The following is a 26795-nucleotide window of genomic DNA, read 5'->3' on the forward strand; positions in this document are numbered from 1 at the left end:
GAATTCAAACATGCGTGGGATAAACATAAAGGAATCCTGTTCAGAAGAAATGGATCCTAAGGAGCTTAGCTGAGATTGGGTGCCAGAGCCGGTGGTGGGAGGCGGGACTGGTGGTTGGGAGGTGGGGATGGTGCTGGGCAGACTTATACGGTCTGTGCCAGAACTGGTGGTGGGAGGCGGGGATAGTGCTGGGCAGACTTCTACGGTCTGTGCCCTGAAAAGGACAGGTACAAATCAAGGTAAGGTATACACAAAAAGTAGCACATATGAGTGTATCTTGTTGGGTAGACTGGATGGACCGTGCAGGTCTTTTTCTGCCGTCATCTACTATGTTACTATGTTACTATCTCTCTGACCTCATGTGCACCTTTCTTTAAAGCAGTCATCTTATTTTGTAACTCCTTTTACTCTCTTACCTATCTATATGTTCCATCTTTGCTTATACCCTACACTGTCAATTAAAATGTTCTATTACGTATTGTTGACATTGTAAGTAGTATACTATGCCATACTTTTTATTGTTATTGGAATATTTTTACTGCTGCAATTGTCTATTGCTCATGTTTGATTTATTCTTACTGTACACCGCCTTGAGTGAATTCTTTCAAAGAGGCAATAAATAAATCCAAATAAATAATGTTGGAGGTTGATATGTTCAAATATTCAGGATATTTTTTGTCTGTCGTTCTCTGCCACTCTAGATATATTTGATTGCCACAAGGAAAATGCAACTATTGTAAAATTAACATGTCACACATGTGCATTTGACTTTGACATAATCAAAATTCTACTACTACTACTCATCATCGTTTCTATAGCACTACTAGACATACGCAGTGCTGTACACATGAACATGAAGAGACAGTCCCTGCTCGACAGAGCTTACAATCCAATTAGGACAAACAGGACAAATAAGAGATAAGGGAATTACTAAGGAGGGGATGATAAAATATGGGTACTGAACGAGTAAGGGTTAGGAGTTAAAAGCAGCATCAAAAAGATGAGCTTTTAGCTTAGATTTGAAGACGGCCAGAGATGGAGCTTGTCGTACCGGCTCAGGAAGTCTATTCCAGGCATATGGTGCAGCAAGATAAAAGGAACGGAGTCTGGAGTTAGCGGTGGAGGAGAAGGGCGCAGATAAGAGAGATTTACCCAGTGAACGGAGTTCCCGGGGAGGAATGTAGGGAGAGATGAGAGTGGAGAGGTATTGAGGAGCTCCAGAGTGAATGCACTTATAGGTCAATAAGAGGAGTTTGAACTGTATGCGGAAACGGATAGGAAGTCAGTGAAGTGACTTGAGGAGAGGGCTAATATGAGCATAACAACACTGGCGGAATATATTTACTTTTTGGCCATAAGAATAGCACATGATGGAATTCTCCATGTTCTCATGACCCGCTTTGGTATGGGGACCTCTGTGTTGCCAAGACCTACTGAAGTATGGATGATCCATAGGTTTCCATAACAAAGAGGAGACACTAGAGGTAAAGGCACCAATAATGTTATAATAAAAATCCACAAAGGAAGACAATGGTAGGCAAAAAATAACAGTAATTGCTGTAAAAGCCTACAAAAGGATAGTACATGGAAACACAGAAGGCCCGACACATCATGCTTCGGCACTGCTTCAGGGGTCACTGAATCTAAACAGAAAAATAGAGAGCAAACAAACTGAAGAATTAAAAACTATATAGAACAGTAATAAAGCCTGTAAGAACAGAAGCAATAAAAGCAAAACAAGAACTATTCCACTGTATGCGGAATATACTTATATAGGACCCGTGTGTTGCTCATGCCTACCGTTAACAAAACAATTCTATAAGGGTTGCCTGTTTTTAGGTGAGAAGAAGACACCTTTCTTGAGCCTCTAGAAAATAAAGTAGGAACCTACTTTGCTTTATAAAATGCTAGTGTGACAGTGTTAATATGCACATATAATTTAGGCAGGACTACTTCCACCAGCCATAGAGCCAGACTTCAGCGGGAGGGGGTCCAGAGCCCGAGGTGAGGGGGCACATTTTAGCCCGCCACCACCACCTTTGACCCCCACTGGTGCCAACCCTTTCGACCCTCCCTTCCCGCCGCCGTTGGGTACCTTTGCTGGCGGGGGGTCCCCAACCCCCACCAGCTGAAGTTCTCTTCTCTGGCGCGGCCACATTGCTGATCTGCAAGGCTTCTGTTTCTGTGAGTCTGACGTCCTGCACATGTGTGCAGGACGTCAGACTCACAGAAATGCGGCTGCGCCGGAGAAGAGGAACGTGCAGGACGTCAGACTCACAGAAACAGAAGCCTTGCAGATCAGCACCATGGCCGCGCCGGAGAAGAGGACTTTGGCTAGCGGGGGAGGGTTGGCGGCGGGAGGTGGGGGTCGAAGGGGTTGGCGGGGGGGGGCCAGGGCCAAATCTTCAGGGGCCCATGCCCCCGTGGCCCCACGTAGCTACGCCCCTGGTTTAAAGGCTGTTGCCTAGCTGACCAAGAGAAGTGCATAAATAATTTTTATCTGCATAAGTGTGCACCAGGGGTGTGCTGGTAAATTGTTAAAAGGGGGCTCTCTCTCGCCAGCAAAGTAAAAGAGAATTCAGGAGGGGCCCAAGCCCACATTTTGGGATTCATTTGTTAAAGTAGCCATGGAGAACCGGCTCCCAAAATTCTTAAAAACTTAACAAATGGCTCTCGAGAGCCTGTGAGAGCCTGCTCCAGCACACCACTGGTGTGCACCATGCCTTTAGACTACGCATTATGTTTATGGTGTACAGCTTAAATGGTATGGTAATCATTTTTCACAGACACATGTCAACAAACGTACATAAAGGACTAAAATACCAGCCTTTACATGTATACTTGCTACCTAATTGTAGGTGGCTTCTTAGAGAATTACCACCTCAATGTGCTGCTTATGCTCGCTCACTTCCCGTTTGTGTCATCCTTCATTTCTAATTTGATAGAGCAATTGTACTTGGCTGCAAATTTGGAGTGGTTATTTGTGGAGTTTCTTCTTGAGTGCCTTTTATCATTGGTCATCTTCTGCTCCTATCTCTTCCTTTCTTATTCTCTGTGTCCTTCTGTCTTTACAGGATAAAAATAAGAAGTTACGTCCCCTGTATGACATCCCATACATGTTTGAAGCCAGGGAGTTCCTGCGGAAGAAGCTGACTGGGAAGAAGGTAAGCGTGTGGCCAGCATGTCATGACATTGTATTTAGCCTGGGAAAAAGATATTTGCCATGTTTGTAGCTTTCTAGTGTTGAACACTGAGGGGCGTAGCCAGATGGACAATTTTGGGTGGGCCTGAGCCGAAGGTTGGGTGGGCATAGAACTCAACCCCACCCCCATCCCCCTCTGGTTTGCTCCTCTCTCCACCCCTCCCTGCCCACAAACCCCAAATATTAAATACTTGAGCTGGTGGGAATCCCCAAACCCTGCCAGCTGAAGATTTTCTCCTCCTCGAGGAGCCAGCACTCTTCCAAACGGCAGCCAGCAGCACTTGCCTCAAACTGATGCTGCTACCAGCAGGCCGTGCATGCTCAGTGCTTTTATATGTACAAAAACTGAGCATGTGCAGAAGGGCCAGTCTCAGCGTCAGCTCAAGGCAAGTGCTGTTAGCTGACATCTGGAAGAGCGAGGGCTGCCCAAGGAGAAAAAAAATCTTCAGCTGGCAAGGTTTGGGGAATCCCCCACCAGCCACAGCAAGAATGTCACAATTTTGAGTGGGCCTGAGTCCAAAGTGGGTGGGCCATGGCCACGCAACCAACACTCATTGTAGTCTCTATACTAGTGGGTATGCGTGTCAGCTGCAAACAGCATCGGCAGCTGTAGAATCAATTTAAATTACTGGCAATGTAAAAGCAATCACTACTGTGTGTAGATTGGGCAATATTTTGTATCATCATATGTTGAACAGGGTGGACTCAACAGGGAAAAAAATCAAAATCTGTGTTTATCAGAAATTTTTCACAGGACCCCAAAGTCATCCACAAAGGAAAGATATTCAACATAAAGGGATCTTTCACTTGCTCATCTTCCAATGTGGTATATATCATTCAGTGTAAAAAATGTAACGAAGGATGCTATATTGGAGAAACAGGCCAGATGCTTAAGACAAGATTCAATTTACATAGACATCATATGAACAATGCTGGTGCCAGCAGGGTTCCCACGCCTGTTGGTCAACATTTTACAGGACCAGGACACTGTACCAGTGACTTCACAGTGAGAATCCTCAAAGGTAACTTTAAAACCATACAAGAACGTAAGACCTTTGAAGTCAGAATGATTGAATATTTTAACACCCAACAGAAAGGACTTAACAAGGATCTGGGGTTCCTAGCCCATTATAAACCATAAAGCTGTATGTCTCTGTTGATCACCCCACCCCTCACCTATCCACACCCATCCTGTTAGAATATCAATGATATGTTTTGATGTCTCCATGCATACCTCCGACCCACCCCCATCCTCCCACCCTGTCAGACTGTCATAGTAATGCTTGAATGTTTTCACTTATATACACTGTCAGCTAGCACATTTGCTTATTTCCGATCTGACGAAGAAGGGCAACCTTCGAAAGCTAATCAAGAAATGTATTAAGTTATGTCCAATAAAAAAGGTATCATCTTATTTTCTTTTCCATGTTTTATTTTGTTTGATTTCTATTGATAACCTTAAGAGTGGACTAACACGGCTACCACACTCCTCTACTTCAGAAATTTGATAAACTGCTGTCTTCCTGCATCTTTCTGAATGCTTATATTTGGAAAACTTGTGGAAATGGTATTGCACACTGGTCTATCGAAGCGCCGATCTGAGGTTTTATATCATTTTACTGGTTCGCCCTAGTGTGTGCTGCCATTTGACATTGTTGGCATGAGCAAGTCAGTGGGATGCTACTGTGTGTGAAGAGCAGTAGGCCATATAAAGTAGAATAACATGTCAAACAAGCACCATCACAATAGCACTTATCTGAAATTATATGAAAAAGAGGGGTATTGGTAAAGTTTGTTTTAGCAAGCACTAGGTTAAAGGAGTCAAAACCGGCAAACTGCCACTACGGTCCAGACCTATCATCCACCCTCTTAGTTCTGGTGCACCCTGATTGTGTTAACTGCATAATCACGTTAACAAACAATAACAGAGAAAAATTATTTTGTATTTCTTGGTTAAAAAATATGCTTCCTGGTTAAGGATGTGCAATTTCAAAACTCTTATCGGAAATGTTTCTTCTGTTATAATTAAGAACGTAAGTGTTGCCATACTGAGACAGACCGAGGGTCCATCAAGCCCAGCATCCTGTTTCCAACAGTGGCCAATCCAGGTTACAAGTTATCTGGCAAGATCCCCAAATTTTCCAAATACTTTTTTCATTGCATCATGGACAACAATTCCACTCGATTTGGCGAGTGCTATTCGCACGTTGGCCCTCCTGTGGCTTTGTAAAACGGGCCCCGAATGGACCAGTGTTTGAGCATTCCTTCTGCTCATTCAGCATCTCTTGAATCAACCAGGCATTGTGCTTTCTATTACACGGCCCCCCTCCTTTTGGAATACCATCTGTCTTCATTCATCTTGAGATGTCTTATTCTAAATTCCATGCAGCTCTTTACAGATGCTTTCGGAAGCCTCCCCGTCAGCGCTATCATGTCCAGGATACACTGAAGTTTTCTCTTTGTATTTTATATCTGGGTTTCCTTTTTTTTTCTTTTTCTTTTACTCCTTTTTGTTTCTCCTTTTCTTTCCTGTGATCAGTGGCATTCCTTTCTCTCTCAATTTTTTTTTAAAATTGTACACTGCATTGTTATGCTATGCAGGAAAGCCAGTATTTCAACTTTTTTTTTTAAATAAACAATAACCAAGTTTAGCCCTCAAGGGTCAAACTGGTTGTATGTGTGTTCTTTTTTTTTTTTTTTTTTTAGATATTCCTAATATGCATGAGATTTGTATGTTTACAGTATCCTTTGTATTCAAATCTATTTCGTATGTATTCGTTAGTAATATTGTGAAAACCAGACCTATTTGTGGCTTTCGAGGTCTGAGGTTTTAGAGTCTTACTGGTTAGTGCAGTGGACTTTGATCCCAGGGAACTGAGTTCAATTCCCACTGCAGCTCCTTGTGAATCTGGGCAAGTCACTTAACCCTCCATTGCCCCGGTACAAAATAAGTACCTGAATATATGTAAACTGCTTTGAATGTAGTTGCAAAAACCTCAGAAAGGCAGTATATCAAGTCACATTTCCCTTTCCCCCTTTCCCTTATGACATCACAATATCAGAAGTGAGCCAAGTATCAGGCAATCAAGCCATTGTGACATCACTGATGAGGTTGGCTCTTATTGGTGGAATGAATGGAGGAGTAGCCTAGTGGTTAGTGCAGCGGACTTTGATCCTGGGGAACTGAGTTCAATTCCCACTGGAGCTCCTTGTGACTCTGGGCAAGTCACTTAACCCTCCATTGCCCCAGGTACAAATAAGTACCTCTATATACTATGCAAACCGCTTTGAATGTAGTTGCAAAAACCACAGAAAGGCAGTATATCAAGTCCCATTTCTCCTTCCCTATTGGAGATTCTAGATGGAATGTTGCTACTATTGAGATTCTAGATGGAATGTTGCTACTATTGAGATTCTGTTGCTACTATTGAGATTCTACATGGAATGTTGCTATTCCACTAGCAACATTCCATGTAGAAGCCTGCCCTTGCAGATCAGCAACGCCGTAGCGCAGGCTTCTGTTTCTGTGAGTGTATGTGCAGGACGTCAGACTTGCAGAAGCAGAAGCCTGCACGGCCGCATTGCTGATCTGCAAGGGCAGGCTTCTACATAGAATGTTGCTAGTGGAGGAGTAGCCTAGTGGTTAGTGCAGCGGACTTTGATTCTGGGGACCTGGGTTTGATTCCCACTGCAGCTCCTTGTGACTCTGGGCAAGTCACTTAACCTACTACTACTACTACTACTATTTAGCATTTCTATAGCGCTACAAGGCGTACGCAGCACTGCACAAACATAGAAGAAAGACAGTCCCTGCTCAAAGAGCTTACAATCTAATAGACAAAAAATAAATAAAGTAAGCAAATCAAATCAATTAATGTGAACGGGAAGGAAGAGAGGAGGGTACGTGGAGGCGAGTGGTTACAAGTGGTTACGAGTCAAAAGCAATGTTAAAGAGGTGGCCTGTCAGTCTAGATTTAAAGGTGGCCAAGGATGGGGCAAGACGTAGGGGCTCAGGAAGTTTATTCCAGGCGTAGGGTGCAGCGAGACAGAAGGCGCGAAGTCTGGAGTTGGCAGTAGTGGAGAAGGTAACAGATGAGAAGGATTTATCCATGGAGCGGAGTGCACGGGAAGGGGTGTAGGGAAGGACGAGTGTGGAGAGATACTGGGGAGCAGCAGAGTGAGTACATTTATAGGTTAGTAGAAGAAGTTTGAACAGGATGCGAAAACGGATAGGGAGCCAGTGAAGGGTCTTGAGGAGAGGGGTAGTATGAGTAAAGCGAGACGGGCAGCAGAGTTTTGAACCGACTGGAGAGGGGAGAGGTGACTAAGTGGGAGGCCAGCAAGAAGCAGATTGCAGTAGTCTAACCGAGAGGTGACAAGGGTGTGGATGAGGGTTTTGGTAGAGTGCTCGGAAAGAAAGGGGCGGATTTTACGGATGTTGTAAAGAAAGAAAAGACAGGTCTTGGCAATCTGCTGGATATGAGCAGAGAAGGAGAGAGAAGAGTCAAAGATGACCCCAAGGTTTCGAGCCAAGGAGACAGGGAGAATGAGAGAGCCATCAATAGAAATAGAAAACGGGGGAAGTGGGGAGGTGGGTTTGGGGGAGAAAATGAGAAGCTCGGTTTTGGTCATATTTAATTTCAGGTGGCGTTGAGACATCCAGACAGCAATGTCAGACAAGCACGCTGAAACTTTGGTTTGGATGCAAGGTGAGATTGCCCCTGGTACAAAATAAGTACCTGAATGTATGTAAACCGCTTTGAATGTAGTTGCAAAAACCTCAGAAAGGTGGTATATCAAGTCCCATTTCCCTTTCCCTATTGGAGATTCTAGATGGAATGTTGCTACTATTTGAGATTCTACATGGAATGTGCTACTATTGGAGATTCTACATGGAATGTTGCTATTCCACTAGCAACATTTCATGTAGAAGGCAGGACGTCAGACTCACAGAAGGCAGAAGCCTGCACGGCCACATGGTGATCTGCAAGAGCCGACTTCTACATGGAATGTTGCTAGTGGAGGAGTAGCCTAGTGGTTAGTGCAGTGGACTTTGATCCTGGGGAACTGGGTTCGATTCCCACTGCAGCTCCTTGTAACTCTGGGCAAGTCACTTAACCCTCCATTGCCCCTGGTACAAAAATAAGTACCTGAATATATGTAAACCGCTTGAATGTAGTTGCAAAAACCTCAGAAAGGCGGTATATCAGTCCCATTTCCCTTTCCTTTACTATAGCTATACAACGCTAGGAAGTGTATTAGGGAATCACAACCCTGGAAAAAGATCTTGGAGTCGTCATGGGCAACGTGTTGAACATCTTGGCCTATTATTTGGCAGCAGTTAAAAAAAGCAAATAGACTACTAAGAACTATTGGGAGTGGAGAAAAAATATAATGCTTCTAGATCCACGATGCACCTGCAGTTGTAGTATATTGTGCAGTCGTCCCATCTAAAAAAAGATATACATGACCTAGAAAAGGTACAGAGCAAAGTGACAAAAATGATAATGTGGATGGAATAGGAATAGCTCCTTTATGAGGAGAGACCGAACAGGTTAAGACTCTGCATCTTGGAGCTCAGATGACAGGATATGATAGATAGGATATGCACTCAATCTGCAGCCCCTAATTACCTCTCTACCCTCATCTCTCCTTACGCTCCTACCCGAAACCTCCGCTCACAGGACAAATCCCTCCTCTCAGTACCCTTCTCCACCACCGCCAACTCCAGGCTCCGCCCTTTCTGCCTCGCCTCTCCCTATGCTTGGAATAAACTTCCTGAGCCCATACGCCAAGCCCCCTCCCTGCCCATCTTCAAATCCTTGCTCAAAGCCCACCTCTTCAATGTCGCCTTCGGCACCTAACCATTATACCTCTATTCAGGAAATCTAGACTGCCCCAATTTGATTGTCTGCACATTTTGTCCATTAGATTGTAAGCTCCTTTGAGCAGGGACTGTCCTTCTTTGTTAAACTGTACAGCGCTGCTTAACCCTAGTAGCGCTTTAGAAGTGTTAAGTAGTAGTAGTTCCTAAAATTGAATGGGATGGAACAGGTTAATAGGGAACAGTTACTGTATCCAGTCTTTCAGATATTGCTAGGACACTCTATGAAACTCACAGGTAGCATTTTAAAAAACTGGAGAAAATATTTTTTACTTGGTGAAAAATTAAGCTGTGGAATTTGTTGCTGGAGGATGTGACTAGTTATCTAGCATAAAATCCTAGAGATAAAGTCGGGTTGACTTAGGAAAGCCATTGTTTATCCTTGGAAGTGAGTTGCAAGAGATCTGCCAGGTACTTCCTGAAAAACCCTGATAATCAGTGTTAGAAGCAAAATGCTGGACTCTGTGGTCTTAACGGGCGTGACACTTGTTAAATTCAGTATGTGTTTCAGGGCAGAGACGGGGATTTATTTTTCCCAAGCATTGATGTGAAGCAAACATCAGCTTACAGGATTTATTAGATTTAGCCAATATTTGATAGCCGCATTGAGCCTGCCATGAGTGGGAAAGCGCGGGGTACAAATGTAACAAAAATAACAACAACAAAAAAATAGACTGCCTTTTATTAATAAAACATCAAGGCAGTGTACAGTCTCATAAGATTGGCAGAATGCAAGTTTTTTCACTCAAAGCATAGTTAAGCTCTGGAACTTGGCCTAGTGGTTAGGGTGGTGGACTTTAGTCCTGGGGAACTGAGGAACTAAGTTGGATTCCCGGCACAGGCAGCTCCTTGTGACTTTGGGCAAGTCACTTAACCCTCCATTGCCTGCCGCATTGAGCCTGCCATGAGTGGGAAAGCGCGGGGTACAAATGTAACAAAAAAAATAAATCATTGCCAGAGGATATGGTAACAGCGGTTAGCATATCAGGGTTTAAAAAAAGGTTTGGCATGTTCCTGGAGGAAAAGTCTGTAGTCTGCTATTGAGATAATGGGGAAACTACTGCTTGCTCTGGGATTCGTAGCATGGAATGTTGCTACTGTTTGGGTTTCTGCCAGGTGTTGTGACCTGGATTGGCCACTGCTGGAAGCAGGATATTGGGCTAGATAGACAATTTGTCTGACCCAGTATGGCTATTCTTATGTTTTTAAAAAAGACGTAGAAATGGAAAATAGCAACATCATCCAAAAAGGCATCTAAAGCTTTTAGAAAAGGAAGACATGTTGCAAAGTAGGACAGGAAATATGTAGAGGTTGTCTGAGAGAGCCTGTGGAGGGAGCCAGGTTTTCATGCCCCTTTTTTTGAATTTCTTGTAGGAGCTTTCATTTGCTAAATAAGGCAGCAGAGCATTCAATAATATTGGAGCAAATCAAACTGCTGAGTCCTGAAAAAATGCAAGTCAGAGGCTGATAGGAGGGGAAAACATAAGATAATTAGCCTGGGAGGATCTGAGAGTCTGTGATGAAGTGTATGGAACACTGAAAGGAGCCAGATAAGCTGGGATTCCAGCAAACAAAGCAGCAGGAGAGAGGATAAGGATCTTGAATTTCATTCTAGCTGAAACAGGTTATCAATAGAAATCAAACAAAATAAAACATGGAAAAGAAAATAAGATGATACCTTTTTTATTGGACATAACTTAATACATTTCTTGATTAGCTTTCGAAGGTTGCCCTTCTTCCTCAGATCGGAGATAAGCAAATGTGCTAGCTGACAGTGTATATAAGTGAAAACATTCAAGCATTACTATGACAGTAAAATAGATACCATTGGAGATTCTACATGGAATGTTTGCTACTATTGGAGGTTCTACATGGAATGTTGCTATTCCCTAGCAACATTGCATGTAGAAGGCTGCGCAGGCTTCTGTTTCTGTGAGTCTGACGTCCTGCACGTACGTGCAGGACGTCAGACTCACAGAAGCAGAAGCCTGCGCGGCCACATTGGTGATCTACAAGGGCCGACTTCTACATGGAATGTTGCTAGTGGAATAGCAACATTCCATGTAGAATCTATAGAAATCAAACAAAATAAAACATGGAAAAGAAAATAAGATGATACCTTTTTTATTGGACATAACTTAATACATTTCTTGATTAGCTTTCGAAGGTTGCCCTTCTTCCTCAGATCGGAAATAAGCAAATGTGCTAGCTGACAGTGTATATAAGTGAAAACATTCACGCATTACTATGACAGTAAAATAGATACCATTGGAGATTCTACATGGAATGTTGCTACTATTGGAGATTCTACATGGAATGTTGCTATTCCACTAGCAACATTCCATGTAGAAGGCTGCGCAGGCTTCTGTTTCTGTGAGTCTGACGTCCTGCACGTACGTGCAGGACGTCAGACTCACAGAAGCAGAAGCCTGCGCGGCCACATTGGTGATCTACAAGGGCCGACTTCTACATGGAATGTTGCTAGTGGAATAGCAACATTCCATGTAGAATCTATAGAAATCAAACAAATAAACATGGAAAAGAAAATAAGATGATACCTTTTTTATTGGACATAACTTAATACATTTCTTGATTAGCTTCGAAGGTTGCCCTTCTTCCTCAGATCGGAGATAAGCAATGTGCTAGCTGACAGTGTATATAAGTGAAAACATTCAAGCATTACTATGACAGTCTGACAGGGTGGGGGATGGGGTGGGTCGGAGGTATGCATGGGGACATCAAAGCATATCATTGATATTCTAACAGGGTGGGTGTGGATAGGTGAGGGGTGGGGTGATCAACAGAGACATACAGCTTTATGGTTTAATAAGTGGGCTAGGAACCCCAGATCCTTGTTAAGTCCTTTCTGTTGGGTGTTAAAATATTCAATCATTCTGACTTCAAAGGTCTTAAACGTTCTTGTATGGTTTTAAAGTTACCTTTGAGGATTCTCACTGTGAAGTCACTGGTACAGTTTCCTGGTCCTGTAAAATGCTGACCAACAGGCGTGGGAGCCCTACTGGCACCAGTATTGTTCATGTGATGTCTATGTAAATTGAATCTTGTCTTAAGCATCTGGCCAGTTTCTCCAATATAGCATCCTTCGTTACATTTTTTACACTGAATGATATATACCACATTGGAAGATGAGCAAGTGAAAGATCCCTTTATGTTGAATATCTTAAAAAAGGTATCATCTTATTTTCTTTTCCATGTTTTAGTTTGTTTGATTTCTATTGATAACCTTAAGAATGGACTAACACGGCTACCACACTCCTCTAGCTGAAACAGGGAACCAGTGTAGTCTTAAAAGTAAATGACTAATATGATCTGAATGTTTAGCATTAAAGAGCATTAGGCTGCAGTAATCTGAACAGGTTTGTGTTAGCTAATCAGATAGTGAAAGAAATATTCTGTAGTGCTTTGGGGGATGTGATGTGTAAGGGAAAAAAAAATATTTAACACAGGTTTTGCTTTTTTGAAGCCTTTTCTTTTTCGTGCAGTGCTTATTAGGCTTACTAAAGTCGTTAGTTGTTTCTCATACGTAATACCGCAGACTCATATTTGGGAAAACAAAATATGAAAGTGCAAAACCCTTGAGAAAGAAACTACACTGGCTTCCACTTAAAGAACGCACCACGTTCAAGATCTGCACAATTGTTCATAAAATCATCTACGGAGATGCCCCGACCTACATGCTAGACCTAGTGAACCTACCACCCAGAAACGCAAAAAAAAATCTTCCCGCACCTTTCTCAACCTACACTTCCCCAGTTGTAAAAGATTAAAATACAAACTATCTCACGCGACCAGCTTTTCTTATATGGGCACACAGCTGTGGAACGCACTTCCAACCCACCTGAGAATGATCAACAAATTAACTAACTTCCGTAAATCTCTGAAGACGTACCTCTTTGACAAAGCCTATCACGAGAACCCATAGATAACCATAATACAACACCTTTCCAACTTTAAGCAGAATGTATCTCTCTACAAATACTTGATCAAATCCTTTTGTCTTCCTTGACTTCTTTGTAACATCAAATGTATACTTCATCCTGTATGACGATGCCACAACAAGTCTTTGTAAGCCACATTGAGCCTGCAAATAGGTGGGAAAATGTGGGATACAAGTGAAATCCTATATAATAATTCTCACCTCCAACAGGAAGTGCTTGGGACCGTGCCTGCCGGAAGTGGTCTGCTAGGCAGGCAGGCAGGCACTGACCTCAGTGACATCATGGACAGACAATTTGGCAAAGCAAAACAATCTGAGTGCATTGGCCATTAGGACACAGAGTTGATAGGAGAGTTTTAAAAGACTGAAGGAACCGAAAGTGTTAAATGGGGGAGGGGGGGAGTTCTGAACCACTGAAAGACATGAACATTTGGCAAAGGAAAACAATCTGAAATGCTGGCCATTAGACACAGGGTAAGATAGGAGAGTTTTAAAAGACTGAAGGAAAGGAAAGTGTTAAACTGGAGAAGGGGGGAGGGAGTTGTGAATGACTGAAAGACATGCAAATTTGGGACAGGAAACAATCTCAATGCTGGCCATTAGCACACAGGGTACATAGGAGAGTTTTAAAAGACTGAAGGAACCGAAAGTGTTAAATGGGGGTAGGGGGGTAGTTCTGAACAACTGAAAGACATGAACATTTGGAAAGGAAACAATCTGAATGCTGGCCATTAGGACACAGGGTAGATAGGAGAGTTTTAAAAGACTGAAGGAAAGGAAAGTGTTAAACTGCAGAAGGTGGGGTGGGGGGGGGGGGAGTTGTGAATGACTGAAAGACATGCAAATTTGGGACAGGAAAACAATCTCAATGCTGGCCATTAGCACACAGGGTACATAGGAGAGTTTAAAAGACTGAAGGAACCAAAAGTGTTCGGGGGGGGGGGGGGGGGGGGGGGGGTGGGGGGGGGGGGGGGGGGGGGGGGGGGGGAAGTTCTGAATGAATGAAAGAAATGAAAATTTACGAGAGGAACACAATCTGAATGCCGGGCATTTGTACACAGGGTAGATAGGACACTTTTTTAAAAAAATGAAGGACGTGAAAGTATTACATCTTGGGGGAGGGTGAGGAGGAAAGCGGTGGGGTATCCAGATACTGGGTGTTAGGGCCACGGGGGTACATAGACTTTTGAAAGCCTTAAGGAACCCAAAGTGTGGGAAGGAGGAGGAAAAGGAGAAGAGGGAACGGGGTGAGGGGCATTTGGAACAGGGGAGGGGCCCTGTCACACACTCTCATTCTCACACACACAGTGTCACACAGACAGTCTCACTCTGTCACACACCCGCACATTCACTCTGGCTCTCTCTCTCAAACATACACACTCCCAGGAAAACCTTGCTAGCGCCCGTTTCATTCGTTCCCGAAACGGGCCTTTTTTTTACTAGTAAATAAATAAAGTGTACTTTGCCAATGCAGTTTAGTGCTAGAAGAAATTTTCTCATGGCTCTGTTCCCTGCGCAGCAAAATTTCTAGCCTTCAACCTCAGTTCCCCCCCCTTCCCCCTTTAGACAGGGGGGTTCTGAAACTGAGACACTGTAGACTTCCATTCACAAGCACAAGAGCTTTTCCTCCGTGAGCTCAGTTCAGATAACGGCACACAGTCGCATGCTTTGGACTGGTAAAAAGACTGATCCTTAAATGATTCATTAAGATGAATAAACCTGCTTATGCCAGAAGAAATAATTGCTATAAGCTGAGTGTGCATCTTGCTGGTTAATAGCTAGCTGAGTTGCAAGGGCCCAAGGTAGAGCTGAGAGGAAGGTATCCTCTGTGGTCATTAAGCAGACAGCAGTGGAACCTCAGGGAGTGTGTCTTTGATACTTACAGACTGGAAAGCTGCTTCAGACCTTCAAATTTACATGCACCAAGGGCTCAACTTCAGGTCCTATTAATAATCTGCCCACAGTACACTAACTGCTTCTTTACTTTGGAGAACAGCTACTGTGGTGTGTGGCCTTGCTCGTTTCATAGTCTGTGATGCTTCAGGATCACTCATTAGCTTCCTATGCACAGCAATTGCAGTGAATGATAACATACTTTTATTCCACTGAAATGATTCTAGTGCGAGTGAAATGTCAATAGTGGAAACTAGTATTGCCCATCTATATAAAGGACACGTACAACAAGCTTCCCTCCCATCGCTGCACCACAGACAAGGAACAGCACAGGCAGCAGCAATATAAACTTCATTCACGTGTTTTCCCCACAGAAAACATACAGCTAACATAGTAACATAGTAGATGACGGCAGAAAAAGACCTGCACGGTCCATCCAGTCTGCCCAACAAGATAACTCATAATGTGCTACCTTTTGTGTATACCCTACTTTGATTTGTACCTGTGCTCTTCAGGGCACAGACCGTATAAGTCTGCCCAGCACTATCCCCGCCTCCCAACCACCAGCCCCGCCTCCCACCACCGGCTCTGGCACAGACCATATAAGTCTGCCCAGCACTATCCCTGCCTTCCACCACCGGCTCTGGCACAGACCGTATAAGTCTGCCCAGCACTATCCCCGCCTCCCAACCACCAGCCCGGCTCCCACTACCGGCTCTGGCACAGACCATATAAGTCTGCCCAGCACTATCCCTGCCTCCCAACCACCAGTCCCGCTTCCCACCACCAGCTCTGGCACAGACCGTATAAGTCTGCCCAGCACTATCCCCGCCTCCCAACTACCAGCCCTGCCTCCCACCACCGGCTCTGGCACAGACCGTATAAGTCTGCCCAGCACTGTCCCTGCCTCCCACCACCGGCTCTGGCAGAGACCGTATAAGTCTGCCCAGCACTATCCCTGCCTCCCACCACCGGCTCTGGCACAGACCGTATAAGTCTGCCCAGCACTATCCCCGCCTCCCAACCACCAGCCCCGCCTCCCACCACCGGCTCTGGCACAGACTGTATAAGTCTGCCCAGCACTATCCCCGCCTCCCAACCACCAGTCCCGCTTCCCACCACCAGCTCTGGCACAGACCGTATAAGTCTGCCCAGCACTATCCCCGCCTCCCAACTACCAGCCCCGCCTCCCACCACCGGCTCTGGCACAGACCGTATAAGTCTGCCCAGCACTATCCTGCCTCCCACCTCCGGCTCTGGCACAAGACCATATAGTCTGCCCAGCACTATCCCCGCCTCCCAACCACCAGTCCCCTTCCCACCACCGGCTCTGACACAGACCGTATAAGTCTGCCCAGCACTATCCCTGCCTCCCACTACCGGCTCTGGCACAGACCGTATAAGTCTGCCCAGCACTATTCCCCGCCTCCCAACCACCAGCCCCGCCTCCCGATCTTGACTAAGCTCCTGAGGATCCATTCCTTCTGCACAGGATTCCTTTATGCTTATCCCACGCATGTTTGAATTCCTTACCGTTTCATTTCCACCACTCCCTAGGGGGCAGCAGTGGGTGTTTTCCTCATTACTGCTTAACTACATGAGGTACACAATGCAAACAATACTTGTTTGTTTTTAGTGGTTGATAATGTATTGAATTTGACTTATCTGTTACCTTCACTCCTCCAAATGAAGATTTATTTTTGAATAGTTAAATGCTACTCTAGAGCTCATAGGGACTTCCTTACTTCAGTGAAAAGAAAGAACCTAGTCTCTAAGCATCACAGACCTATATTCAGCCTGTAGTGTTAAAGCTTATAAGTCTGTAATCTTTCCAACCCAGTGTCTCTCCACTTTTTTTTTTTCCCTTTGACTAGGCTGCTTCTAACTCTGGTCAGAACCTAGACTGGGATGTGATGTCATTTGCAGCTACCTGAGGGCTTCCCCTTTTTATATCCTACGTAGTGTGGTGAACATTTAAGTGACCATCGTTGGCCAGACACCATGTACGAATAGGTGTCATTTTTAACCAATGACAATCATGAGATGTAAACTCAATTATATACTGTATACATATTATTAAAACTTAACAAAAAATTAAAGTAAATCCTAATACTAACGGAAAAATATTTCTTTTTAATTTTTGAAAAGTGCTCAGTTCACACGTCAGTCGTAAATAAAGTGACTGGCTGAGTAGAGAACCATCATAGCACTTTGGCGTTCTCAATTGTAGGAGACATACCAAATTCTCCCCTAACCATCATTCTACGCATTAAGCAAAATCAAAATCAAGGTGCAGATTTGTACATAGCAACAATTGTATCTCTCAGCCGGAGGAGGGAGGGGGGGAGTAGGAGGGGGATAATGAGGGGGGTGATGAGGAGGAGGAGGGGGCCCTGGAACCTTGCTAGTGCCCTTTTCCTTTCTGTTCGAAATGGGCCTCTTTTATTAGTTTCTCTGTATTTTTAACCAGTGACCATGAATTCCTCCTCTCAGTGATTAAGACCTGCCTCTGTAGCATCCCAGGACCCTGCTGGTCCTAGAAGTGGAAGGCATGATGTGTAGTTGGAACCAGGGACTGTGCATATGGGCAGTGCATAACTCTTGCCTCCTGAGCCACTTGACCAACATTTCTCCACTTACTATAGAGTGACCGATCTCTGCTGGATGGTGAGAATTTCAGGTTTTGCCTGCATATTTAGATGAAATGGCCTCGGGTATATCTGTTTTTTTTTTCTATAATTGGCATACAGATGAATCGTGAATGAGGAGAGTAGGTACAGTATAATATCTGTGGATCTATATAATTCAGACCACCTTTTTGGAAGATGTTAGGTTGCCCCCAGCTGTGCTTGGATGTGTGCTTTGCAGAAAGGGATTAGCAGATGGACTAAGCTATAGTTCATTAAAAGAATAAACCGAGGACCATTTTACCCAACACATCCCACAAAGCAGCCTCTATAATCAGACAGACTCTCCATGCAGACTTAAGGAGAATGCAAACTCTGACAACCCTCCCCCCTAAAAAAAAACCAGGTCCTGCTGTCATTCCCCATCCCTCTCCTAAGGTTCGTATGTTCAGTGCTGCTGCCGTTTATAGACTTTGCTTTGAATTTCCTATCAAGTTATTGCAGTTCCTTTTCTGTACTATTGTTTGTAATTTTAAAGTATTAACTGCCTCGGTCTGCTATAGTTAGTGAAGGCGTTTATAGCAAGTACAGTGAAACCTCGGTTTTCGTTGACTTCGGTTATCGTCGGTTTCGGTTTTCGTTGATTTTTTTTTCAGTGAAACGTTTGTCTCGGATTTCGTTGGTTGCCTCGGCTTTCGCTGCTAATTTTGCGAAAACGAAGGGCAACCCACGCGTTCTGCTCATTGGATTACATTGATTCATATGGAAATAATTGCCTCGGTTTTCGTCTGTTTCGGTTTTCATTGATTGTTTTTGGACGGATTATCTACGAAAACTGAGGTATCACTGTATTTGGAAACAAATGCAATCTGTAACACGTCATTCAAATTGGTTACAGTAGCTGAAAATGGCCTTCTTACAACCTAAAAAATTTTGGAAGTTCAGAGATTTAAATAGAAAGAGGAGGTTTTTTTCAGCTGATGATTGAAAAGAGGAAGTGCATGTTTTGTTATAGTTACTCCATACTCTGAGGCTTTTCCTACCACCAGTGGTGTACCAAGGGGGGGCGGTGGGGGCGGTCTGCCCCGGGTGCACGCCGCTGAGGGGTGCCGCGGCGCGCGCCTGCTCTGAGTTTGCTGACTTCGCGTGTTCGCTGCAGCTCCCTCTGCCCTGGAACAGGTTACTTCCTGTTCCGGGTCAGAGGGAGCTCCAGCGAACGCGTGAAGTCAGGGAATTCTGAGCAGGCGCGCGCTGTGGCACCCCCCCCCCCAGTGGCATGCACCCGGGGGGGGTTTCCGCGCTGCATCGGAGGGGGGGGGGGGTGCTGCACCCGGGGGGGCGGGGCGCCGCCCCGGGTGTCCGCCCCCCCTAGGAACGCCACTGCCTGCCACTAAACAAAACTGAATAAATTTGAGGTGGACCTTTTAAAAGAGTGACTAATGAATTGTTTGGATTTTAGGGATTTGAAAGATGGTAATTTAGTTTTTAGTGAATCCAATGATCAAGAAACTTCTGATTTAACCTTGAGCCTCTCAGAATTTTATGATCGTTAATATCCTGAGCCAATGTGTTACCATGCAGCTCAACTCTAACGAATCTTTTCTTAATTTAGTAAGTTCCAACCAGGAAGGAATCAATCCTCCCCCATCAATGTCCTCTAATAATGGTGCGCTCTGAATTAAAGTAGATCGCTGTGGACAATAGAAATTATCGAAAAATGTTGCCGTTGGGCTATTGAATGAATTCAAGGAATTCTCCATATCCTGATGCGGTGTTACTGAAACACGATCATGTTGGGGACATTTTTGGGAAACCTGTAGGAATATCAGAAAAGTTTTGAAACTAAATACTTTTCTTGAATATCATTTTGTGAAGGTTTTTTTAGTGCGGATATATATATTGAGCACTTTCAACGCAGTTGGATTGATGACATGGGACTGGTATGCTGATCAGAAATTCAGAGAGAAGCAAGGCATATTGAAATCCATCTGCCACAAAATTAATTTTTCAGAATGCATTAAGTTGTTGGTTCTGTTCATAAAAATCACTTCATTTGGCGCTGCGTTTTGTTATAAGTTAGGTGAGTGAATTTTTTTTTGAGAGAGTTGTAAAACTAAATTAGACAGAGGTAGCTTTATAGGGGACACAAACTGATTCCAAGCACACTGAATTTCTATAACATACCAATTCGGGAACTATATATATAGTTTTACTACATGTGCGTTCATTAACTCTCTTTTGTTTTATTTGAGCAACCAATAAAACTGCACGATAAACAAATAAAAGTCCGCGTTCTGAAAGCTTTGCACACATTTAGACTGTACTCTGGAATTGAAGTGCAGTCATGCAACAGACCATTTCTGGCAATAGGTAGTCTGATAACCAAACACAAGCTGCTGAAAATAGCTTTATCAGGTTAACATCTTTGTAAAAGAAATGCCATTCACGAACAATACAACAAAATCCGTGGTAGCTGTCCTATTACGTGTAGACTTCACTCTGTTTAGCACGGATGAGTTTTCATAGCTAACTTGTGGCTTTTGAACTTCATTGGCTGTATCTGTTGTTGTTTTTTTACGATGTGGGAAAATAAAATACTTTGCATAATAGGCAGTGATTGTGCTGTCTTTTCTGTACGTCCATATTTGAAAGGTATTAATCTGCAAATGAACCTTTTCCGGAGATGGGAGGGCGGTAGAACTAGAGGACATGAAATGAGATTGAAGGGGGGCAGACTCAAGCAATATGTCAGGAAGTATTTTTTCACGGAGAGAGTGGTGGATGCTTGGAATGCCCTCCCGCGGGAGGTGGTGGAGATGAAAACGGTAGCGGAATTCAAGCATGCGTGGGATAAACATAAAGGAATCCTGTGCAGAAGGAATGGATCCTCAGAAGCTTAGCCGCTGGTGTTTGGGTGGTGGGGCTAGTTCTGGGCAAGACTTCTACGGTCTGTGTCCTGAAAATGGGGCTAGTTCTGGGCAAGACTTCTACGGTCTGTGTCCTGAAAATGGCAGATACAAATCAAGGTAAGGTATACACAAGAAGTAGCACATATGAGTTTATCTTGTTGGGCAGACTAGATGGACCATGCAAGTCTTTTTCTGCCGTCATCTACTATGTTACTATGTCCATACTTAATCTGTGCAAAAACAAACTCCAGACCGTGGCTTTTCCTCATTTCTCATAGCACTGTTTGGGGTGGGAGGGCTGAAATTCCAATATGTTCACCATTTGAATTGTAAATCTGTATAGTATAGCAGTATGCAAAGAATTCATGCAAAGGAAAGCATGCTTCCTGCCCAGAGAATTTATAGATGAAGGGAGTGTGCAGGAGCACCTAGAAATTTTAACGTCAGTGTGAGTATCGCTTCTTGGTAAAATTGTACAAGGAGGCTCCATCAGGTTTATGGCTGTGATCTTGTGATCACAACAGAGTGGATTAGTGAATCAGTAGCTTTGAAAAGCAAAGTGCCACCTCCAGAGCCAGCCCAGTATTCGGTAGGACCAGGCAGTTGCCTAGGGTGGCAGCTTCTGGAAAACAGAGTTCAGCTGCAGTATAAGCAAAACAATAGATCTGATAACACACAAACTCAAAGAAGAGGAAGTTGTTTTAGTAGCAGGGGGAAGGACAGTTTTCTAATAGCCGGTTTACCCTGATATAATGGAAGGGAGGGGGGGGGGGGACAAGGAGCTTAGTTTAATGGGGGAAGGGGGATGCAAGGCTTGAAGGCTTGTCTAGGGTGCCTAATATACCCTTGCACTGGCCCTTTCTACCTTTAATGGTTGACGAACTGTTGACAAATTCTCCCTTGCCTTCAGAGCTTAACCATAGCTATAAATTTAAATGTGGAAGGTGGAATTTGGGGTATCTCATTTAGGGACCAAAAAAGGCTCCAGGGGAGATCCGGGAAATTATAGACCGGTGAGTCTGACGTCGGTGCCTGGGAAAATGGTAGAGGCTATTATTAAAAACAAAATTACAGAGCACATCCGAGGACATGGATTACTGAGACCGAGTCAGCATGGCTTTTGTGTGGGGAAATCTTGCCTGACCAATTTACTTCAATTCTTTGAAGGAGTGAACAAACATGTGGACAAAGGGGAGTTGGTTGATATTGTGTATCTGGATTTTCAAAAGGCGTTTGACAAGGTACCTCATGAAAGGCTACAGAGGAAATTGGAGGGTCATGGGATAGGAGGAAATGTCCTATTGTGGATTAAAAACTGGTTGAAGGATAGGAAACAGAGAGTGGGGTTAAATGGGCAGTATTCACAATGGAGAAGGGTAGTTAGTGGGGTTCCTCAGGGGTCTGTGCTAGGACCGCTGCTTTTTAGTATATTTATAAATGATTTAGAGATGGGAGTAACTAGCGAGGTAATTAAATTTGCTGATGACACAAAGTTATTCAAAGTCGTTAAATCGCGACAGAATTGTGAAAAATTACAAGAGGACCTTACGAGACTGGGAGACTGGGCGGCTAAATGGCAGATGATGTTTAATGTGAGCAAGTGCAAGGTGATGCATGTGGGAAAAAAGAACCCGAATTATAGCTACGTCATGCAAGGTTCCACGTTAGGAGTTACGGACCAAGAAAGGGATCTGGGTGTCGTCGTCGATAACACACTGAAACCTTCTGCTCAGTGTGCTGCTGCGGCTAAGAAAGCGAATAGAATGTTGGGTATTATTAGGAAAGGTATGGAAAACAGGTGTGAGGATGTTATAATGTCGTTGTATCGCTCCATGGTGCGACCGCACCTTGAGTATTGTGTTCAATTCTGGTCGCCGCATCTCAAGAAAGATATAGTAGAATTGGAAAAGGTGCAGCGAAGGGCGACTAAAATGATAGCGGGGATGGGACGACTTCCCTATGAAGAAAGACTAAGGAGGCTAGGGCTATACAGCTTGGAGAAGAGACGGCTGAGGGGAGACATGATAGAGGTATATAAAATAATGAGTGGAGTGGAACAGGTGGATGTGAAGCGTCTGTTCACGCTTTCCAAAAATACTAGGACTAGGGGGCATGCGATGAAACTACAGTGTAGTAAATTTAAAACAAATCGGAGAAAATTTTTCTTCACCCAACGTGTAATTAAACTCTGGAATTCGTTGCCGGAGAAAGTGGTGAAGGCGGTTAGCTTGGCAGAGTTTAAAAAAGGGTTGGACGGTTTCCTAAAGGACAAGTCCATAAACCGCTACTAAACGGACTTGGAAAAATCCAAAATTCCAGGAATAACATGTATAGAATGTTTGTACGTTTGGGAAGCTTGCCAGGTGCCCTTGGCCTGGATTGGCCGCTGTCATGGACAGGATGCTGGGCTCGATGGACCCTTGGTCTTTTCCCAGTATGGCATTACTTATGTACTTATGTAATAAAGCGTGGGAGGCTTCGAGCACAGTTCAGCATAGGATTTTCCACAGAGGAGTTTAGTGTACGAGAAACCACTCAGAATTGTGTAGATATTATGCACTGTTGACTTAAATCCAATTGTAATGAAAGTATTAGCTGCTAAACATATGCAGAGAAGTGTGCAGAAGACCTAATGCCTTAATGCCTGTTTTTCTAATGCTAGGGGGTTTAGTATGTGTAGGCAAAACACACAGTGGATCCAAAAAAAAGGTCCTCTCACAATGAGTGTCTTCCTGAACAAGGTCTTTATTAACAGTAGCAGAATTGACCCGACACGTAACGTGTTTCGGGTTTAGTATGTGACCTGAGTAAAAGGTTAACCTACTTTTCTGTAGTTAACATTAATAAGGTTTTCTAACATTTTCTTGTCTTATGTCTGGTCGAACTACTAGGTAATAATGCTTGTTGCTAAAGTTAATTTTAACTTGTACTGCTGAAGGAATTCAGAAAGACCATTCCTGGCAAGATTAAACAAATGCAGGAGAATGTGAGGGATATTCTAGGATTTTCAGATAATTGACAAAACATAGACTTTGTCAAAAGGAAATTGAGAATTGTAACAAAAGGTTGAGAGGTGTGGTAGCCGTGTTAGTCCACTCTTGAAGGTTATCAATAGAAATCAAACAAAATAAAACATGGAAAAGAAAATAAGATGATACCTTTTTTATTGGACATAACCTTCCCACACCATCCTGTTAGAGTATCAATGAAATGCGTTGATGTCCCCATGCATACCCCCACCCTCCCACTCTGTCAGACTGTCAAAGTAATGCTTTGATGTTTCTCTTATATATACTATCTGCTACCACATTGGCTTATTTCCGATCTGACGAAGAAGGACAACCTTCGAAAGCTAATCAAGAAATGTATTAAGTTATGTCCAATAAAAAAGGTATCATCTTATTTTCTTTTCCATGTTTTATTTTGTTTGATTTCTATTGATAACAAAAGGTTTAAACTCTGTTTGTTAAATTTTCCAATTTATCCAGCTATGGCCACCCAGGATTTATTTAAAATATACCTTTTGGAAATTTTGAAAATTCCTCAATCCTCTATTCCTCCTCTAAATAAAATTTATTATTTCTGTTGCCTCGAAAGGTTCCCAGGGTGTGGTAACAGTTCAAGGGATTCAAAATGCTCAAGTGGATTTGAACAATATTTCTGCAATTTTAGAAGACTGAACGTCTGAAATAGCATGCCACATTGTTGGTTAGCTTTGTTTTTCAGCAAGGTTTAAATTTGGTGATTTAAAATTTACTTTCGAAACTCTAAAGCATTATTTTGTGGTCAGAAAATCTAGATTTACCCTGATGTTACTAAGACTACACGAGAGAAGGAAGGCATTCTTGGCGTTATAAGAAGAAACAAAGAATCTGGGAGCCACATTCCTTCTTGTGTACCTTTGCAAATGTTTAGTCAAGCTAACTGGGATGAAATACGTTTTCTTTGCCCAGATCAGCTTAAAGCTTTCATTGATATAAAGTTCATCCTGTAATGTGGGTTTAAGTATGTTTTTGTGGATATATTTCCTTTGTTACTTTTTTTTTTTAATCTCTGTATATTTAATTGAGCACTCCCCTTGATTTTGTGGTCTACGGAGGACTGAGTCTTTTTCTTGATTATTTAATTGGTTCGATTAGTCTCATAAATGGGATTTGACCATACTGGGCTATAATCTTTTTAGGAAGGATAGGGAGGGCTAAAGAGGTGGAGGGAGTGGCACTGTATGTGAGAGACTATATCAGAGTGGCTGAAAGCGGGGAACCTGGGGAAAGGAAGAAGTTTTATGGATCGTCCTTGAAAGAGAAGATGGAACCTGTATCCACACATGGGTTATCTACAGACCTGTGGCACAAACGGTGAAGCTAGACAAGGATCTGATAGAAGATATTCAAAAGATTGGTATGAAAGGGGGGTGCTACTGTTGGGAGATTTCAACTTGCCTGATGTGGATTGGAACGTCCTGTTGGCAGAATCGGAAAGAAGTAAGGAGATTGTGGATGATCTTTAGAGATGGGCAAAGTTCTGTGGGATTGGAGATGTGCGGATGTGGTCCCTCATCACAAAAGTGGAGACAGGGAAGAAGTGGGAAACTACAGACCAGTAAGTCTCACGTTGGTGGTAGGAAAAATAATGGAGTCGCTGCTGAAAGAAAAGATAGTTAACTTTCTAGAAGCCAACGGGTTACAGGATCCGAGGCAACATGGCTTTACCAAAGGAAAATGCTACCAAATGAATCTTATTGAGTTCTTTGACTGGGTGACTAAAGAACTGGATGAATGATGTATGGTAGATGCAATCTACTTGGATTTTAACAATGCCTTTGATACTGTCCGTCACAGAAGACTCGTGAATGAGCTGAGAGATTTGAACTTAGGACCAAAAGTAGTGAACTGGATAGGAAACTGATTGCCTGACAGGTGGCAGAGGGTGGTGGTAAACGGAATCTGCTCGGCGGAAAGCAGTGGAGTTCTTAGGGGTCAGTTCTGGGGCCAATTCTGTTTAATATATTTGTGAGAGAGATTGCTGAAGGGTTGGAAGAAAAGGTTTGCCTTTTTGCGGACGACATGAAAGATAGCCAATAGAGTGGATATCCTGAAGGGAGTAGAAACAATGAAAAGGGATCTCCAAACGTTGGAAGAATGGTCAAGGCTCTGGCAGTTAAAATTTAGTCAATATGATGTACTTGGGTATAGTCCTGTTCGGTTTCTATTGTCCAATAGAGTAGAGAGGTGTGGTAGCCATGTTAGTCCACTTTTAAAGGTAATCAGTAGAAATAAAACAAAATAAAACATGGAAAAGAAAATAAGATGATACCTGTTTTATTGGACATAACTTAATACATTTCTTGACTAGCTTTTGAAGGTTGCCCTTCGTCAGATCAGAAATAAGCAAATGTTGGTAGATGACAGTATATATAAGTGAAACATCAAAGCATTCCAGTGACAGTCTAACAGGATGGGGGTGGATAGGTGAGAGACAGGAAGAGGGACAGGTGAGATATGCATGGAGACAGGAGGGTGACAAAGCAGTACAATTTTATGGTTTATAATGGGCTAGAAAACCAATATGTAAACTTTGCTCAGAACCCTCAAAAAATGTTTGTTCTACTTAAATGAATACTTCAAAATGCTAAATATATAAAGTAAATATTGTGATAAGCGCTCAAGTTTTGATCATTGCACTGACTGGAGTCATCTTATTTGCAATACCACCAATCCACCATCATAGCAGCGTTGTCCATCCCTGCCTACCTATGCTCTTTGACTCTCATTCATCTCTTGATTCACAAGCCAGTTCTTACTTAGATATTAGGCAGTCAATATTTATGAACAGTTCCACTTAGCTTTGAATGGTATGTTATTCTGGTACGTTGGTATATTGCTCCAGATCAAGGATGAATTTAGTGTAACACTTTTCAGTGTTTAAAAGTCCCACACTCCACCGTGACTCGTATCTTATGAATAAATAGTTCTTGTCTATCCAGATGTTGGGCTCCCAACTTGATCCATGTTTTGCCATAGATAGGCGTCCTGAGGAGAACTTAACTAAAAAAAATAACAAAAATCAAAACCAAAAAATACACTTTTAATGAAGCTATCTTTAAATTTACTAGTATATCAAGCTGTGTTCTATTGGAAAATGAACTGTTGGTCCTTTTTTTAAGAGAATCACTTTAGATATTGCTCTGTACACCCTATATTACTCCCTTCCCAACTTACAAACCCTTGACCCTCCAAATATTAGCAGTGGTATCCACCTCATGTGCTGCACATAACCCTCCCTTCCATTATTTGATTGGAGCTCCGAAGGCCTCTCCCGT

The 26795-nt window shown here is 43.2% G+C and overlaps 1 protein-coding gene across 1 annotated transcript in view; it reads left to right on the plus strand.

The window, feature by feature from the left end:
• SND1 (staphylococcal nuclease and tudor domain containing 1) overlaps window positions 1–26795 on the plus strand; it is a 1412868-nt gene that overhangs the window by 265430 nt on the left and 1120643 nt on the right. Inside the window, exon 11 of the mRNA XM_030217129.1 lies at window positions 3075–3164. Coding sequence (XP_030072989.1) covers window positions 3075–3164 — 90 coding nt within the window. The remainder of the gene's footprint in view (window positions 1–3074; window positions 3165–26795) is intronic.

This window comes from Microcaecilia unicolor, chromosome 10, assembly GCF_901765095.1.
Source record: "Microcaecilia unicolor chromosome 10, aMicUni1.1, whole genome shotgun sequence".
NCBI classification, from domain to species: domain Eukaryota; kingdom Metazoa; phylum Chordata; class Amphibia; order Gymnophiona; family Siphonopidae; genus Microcaecilia; species Microcaecilia unicolor.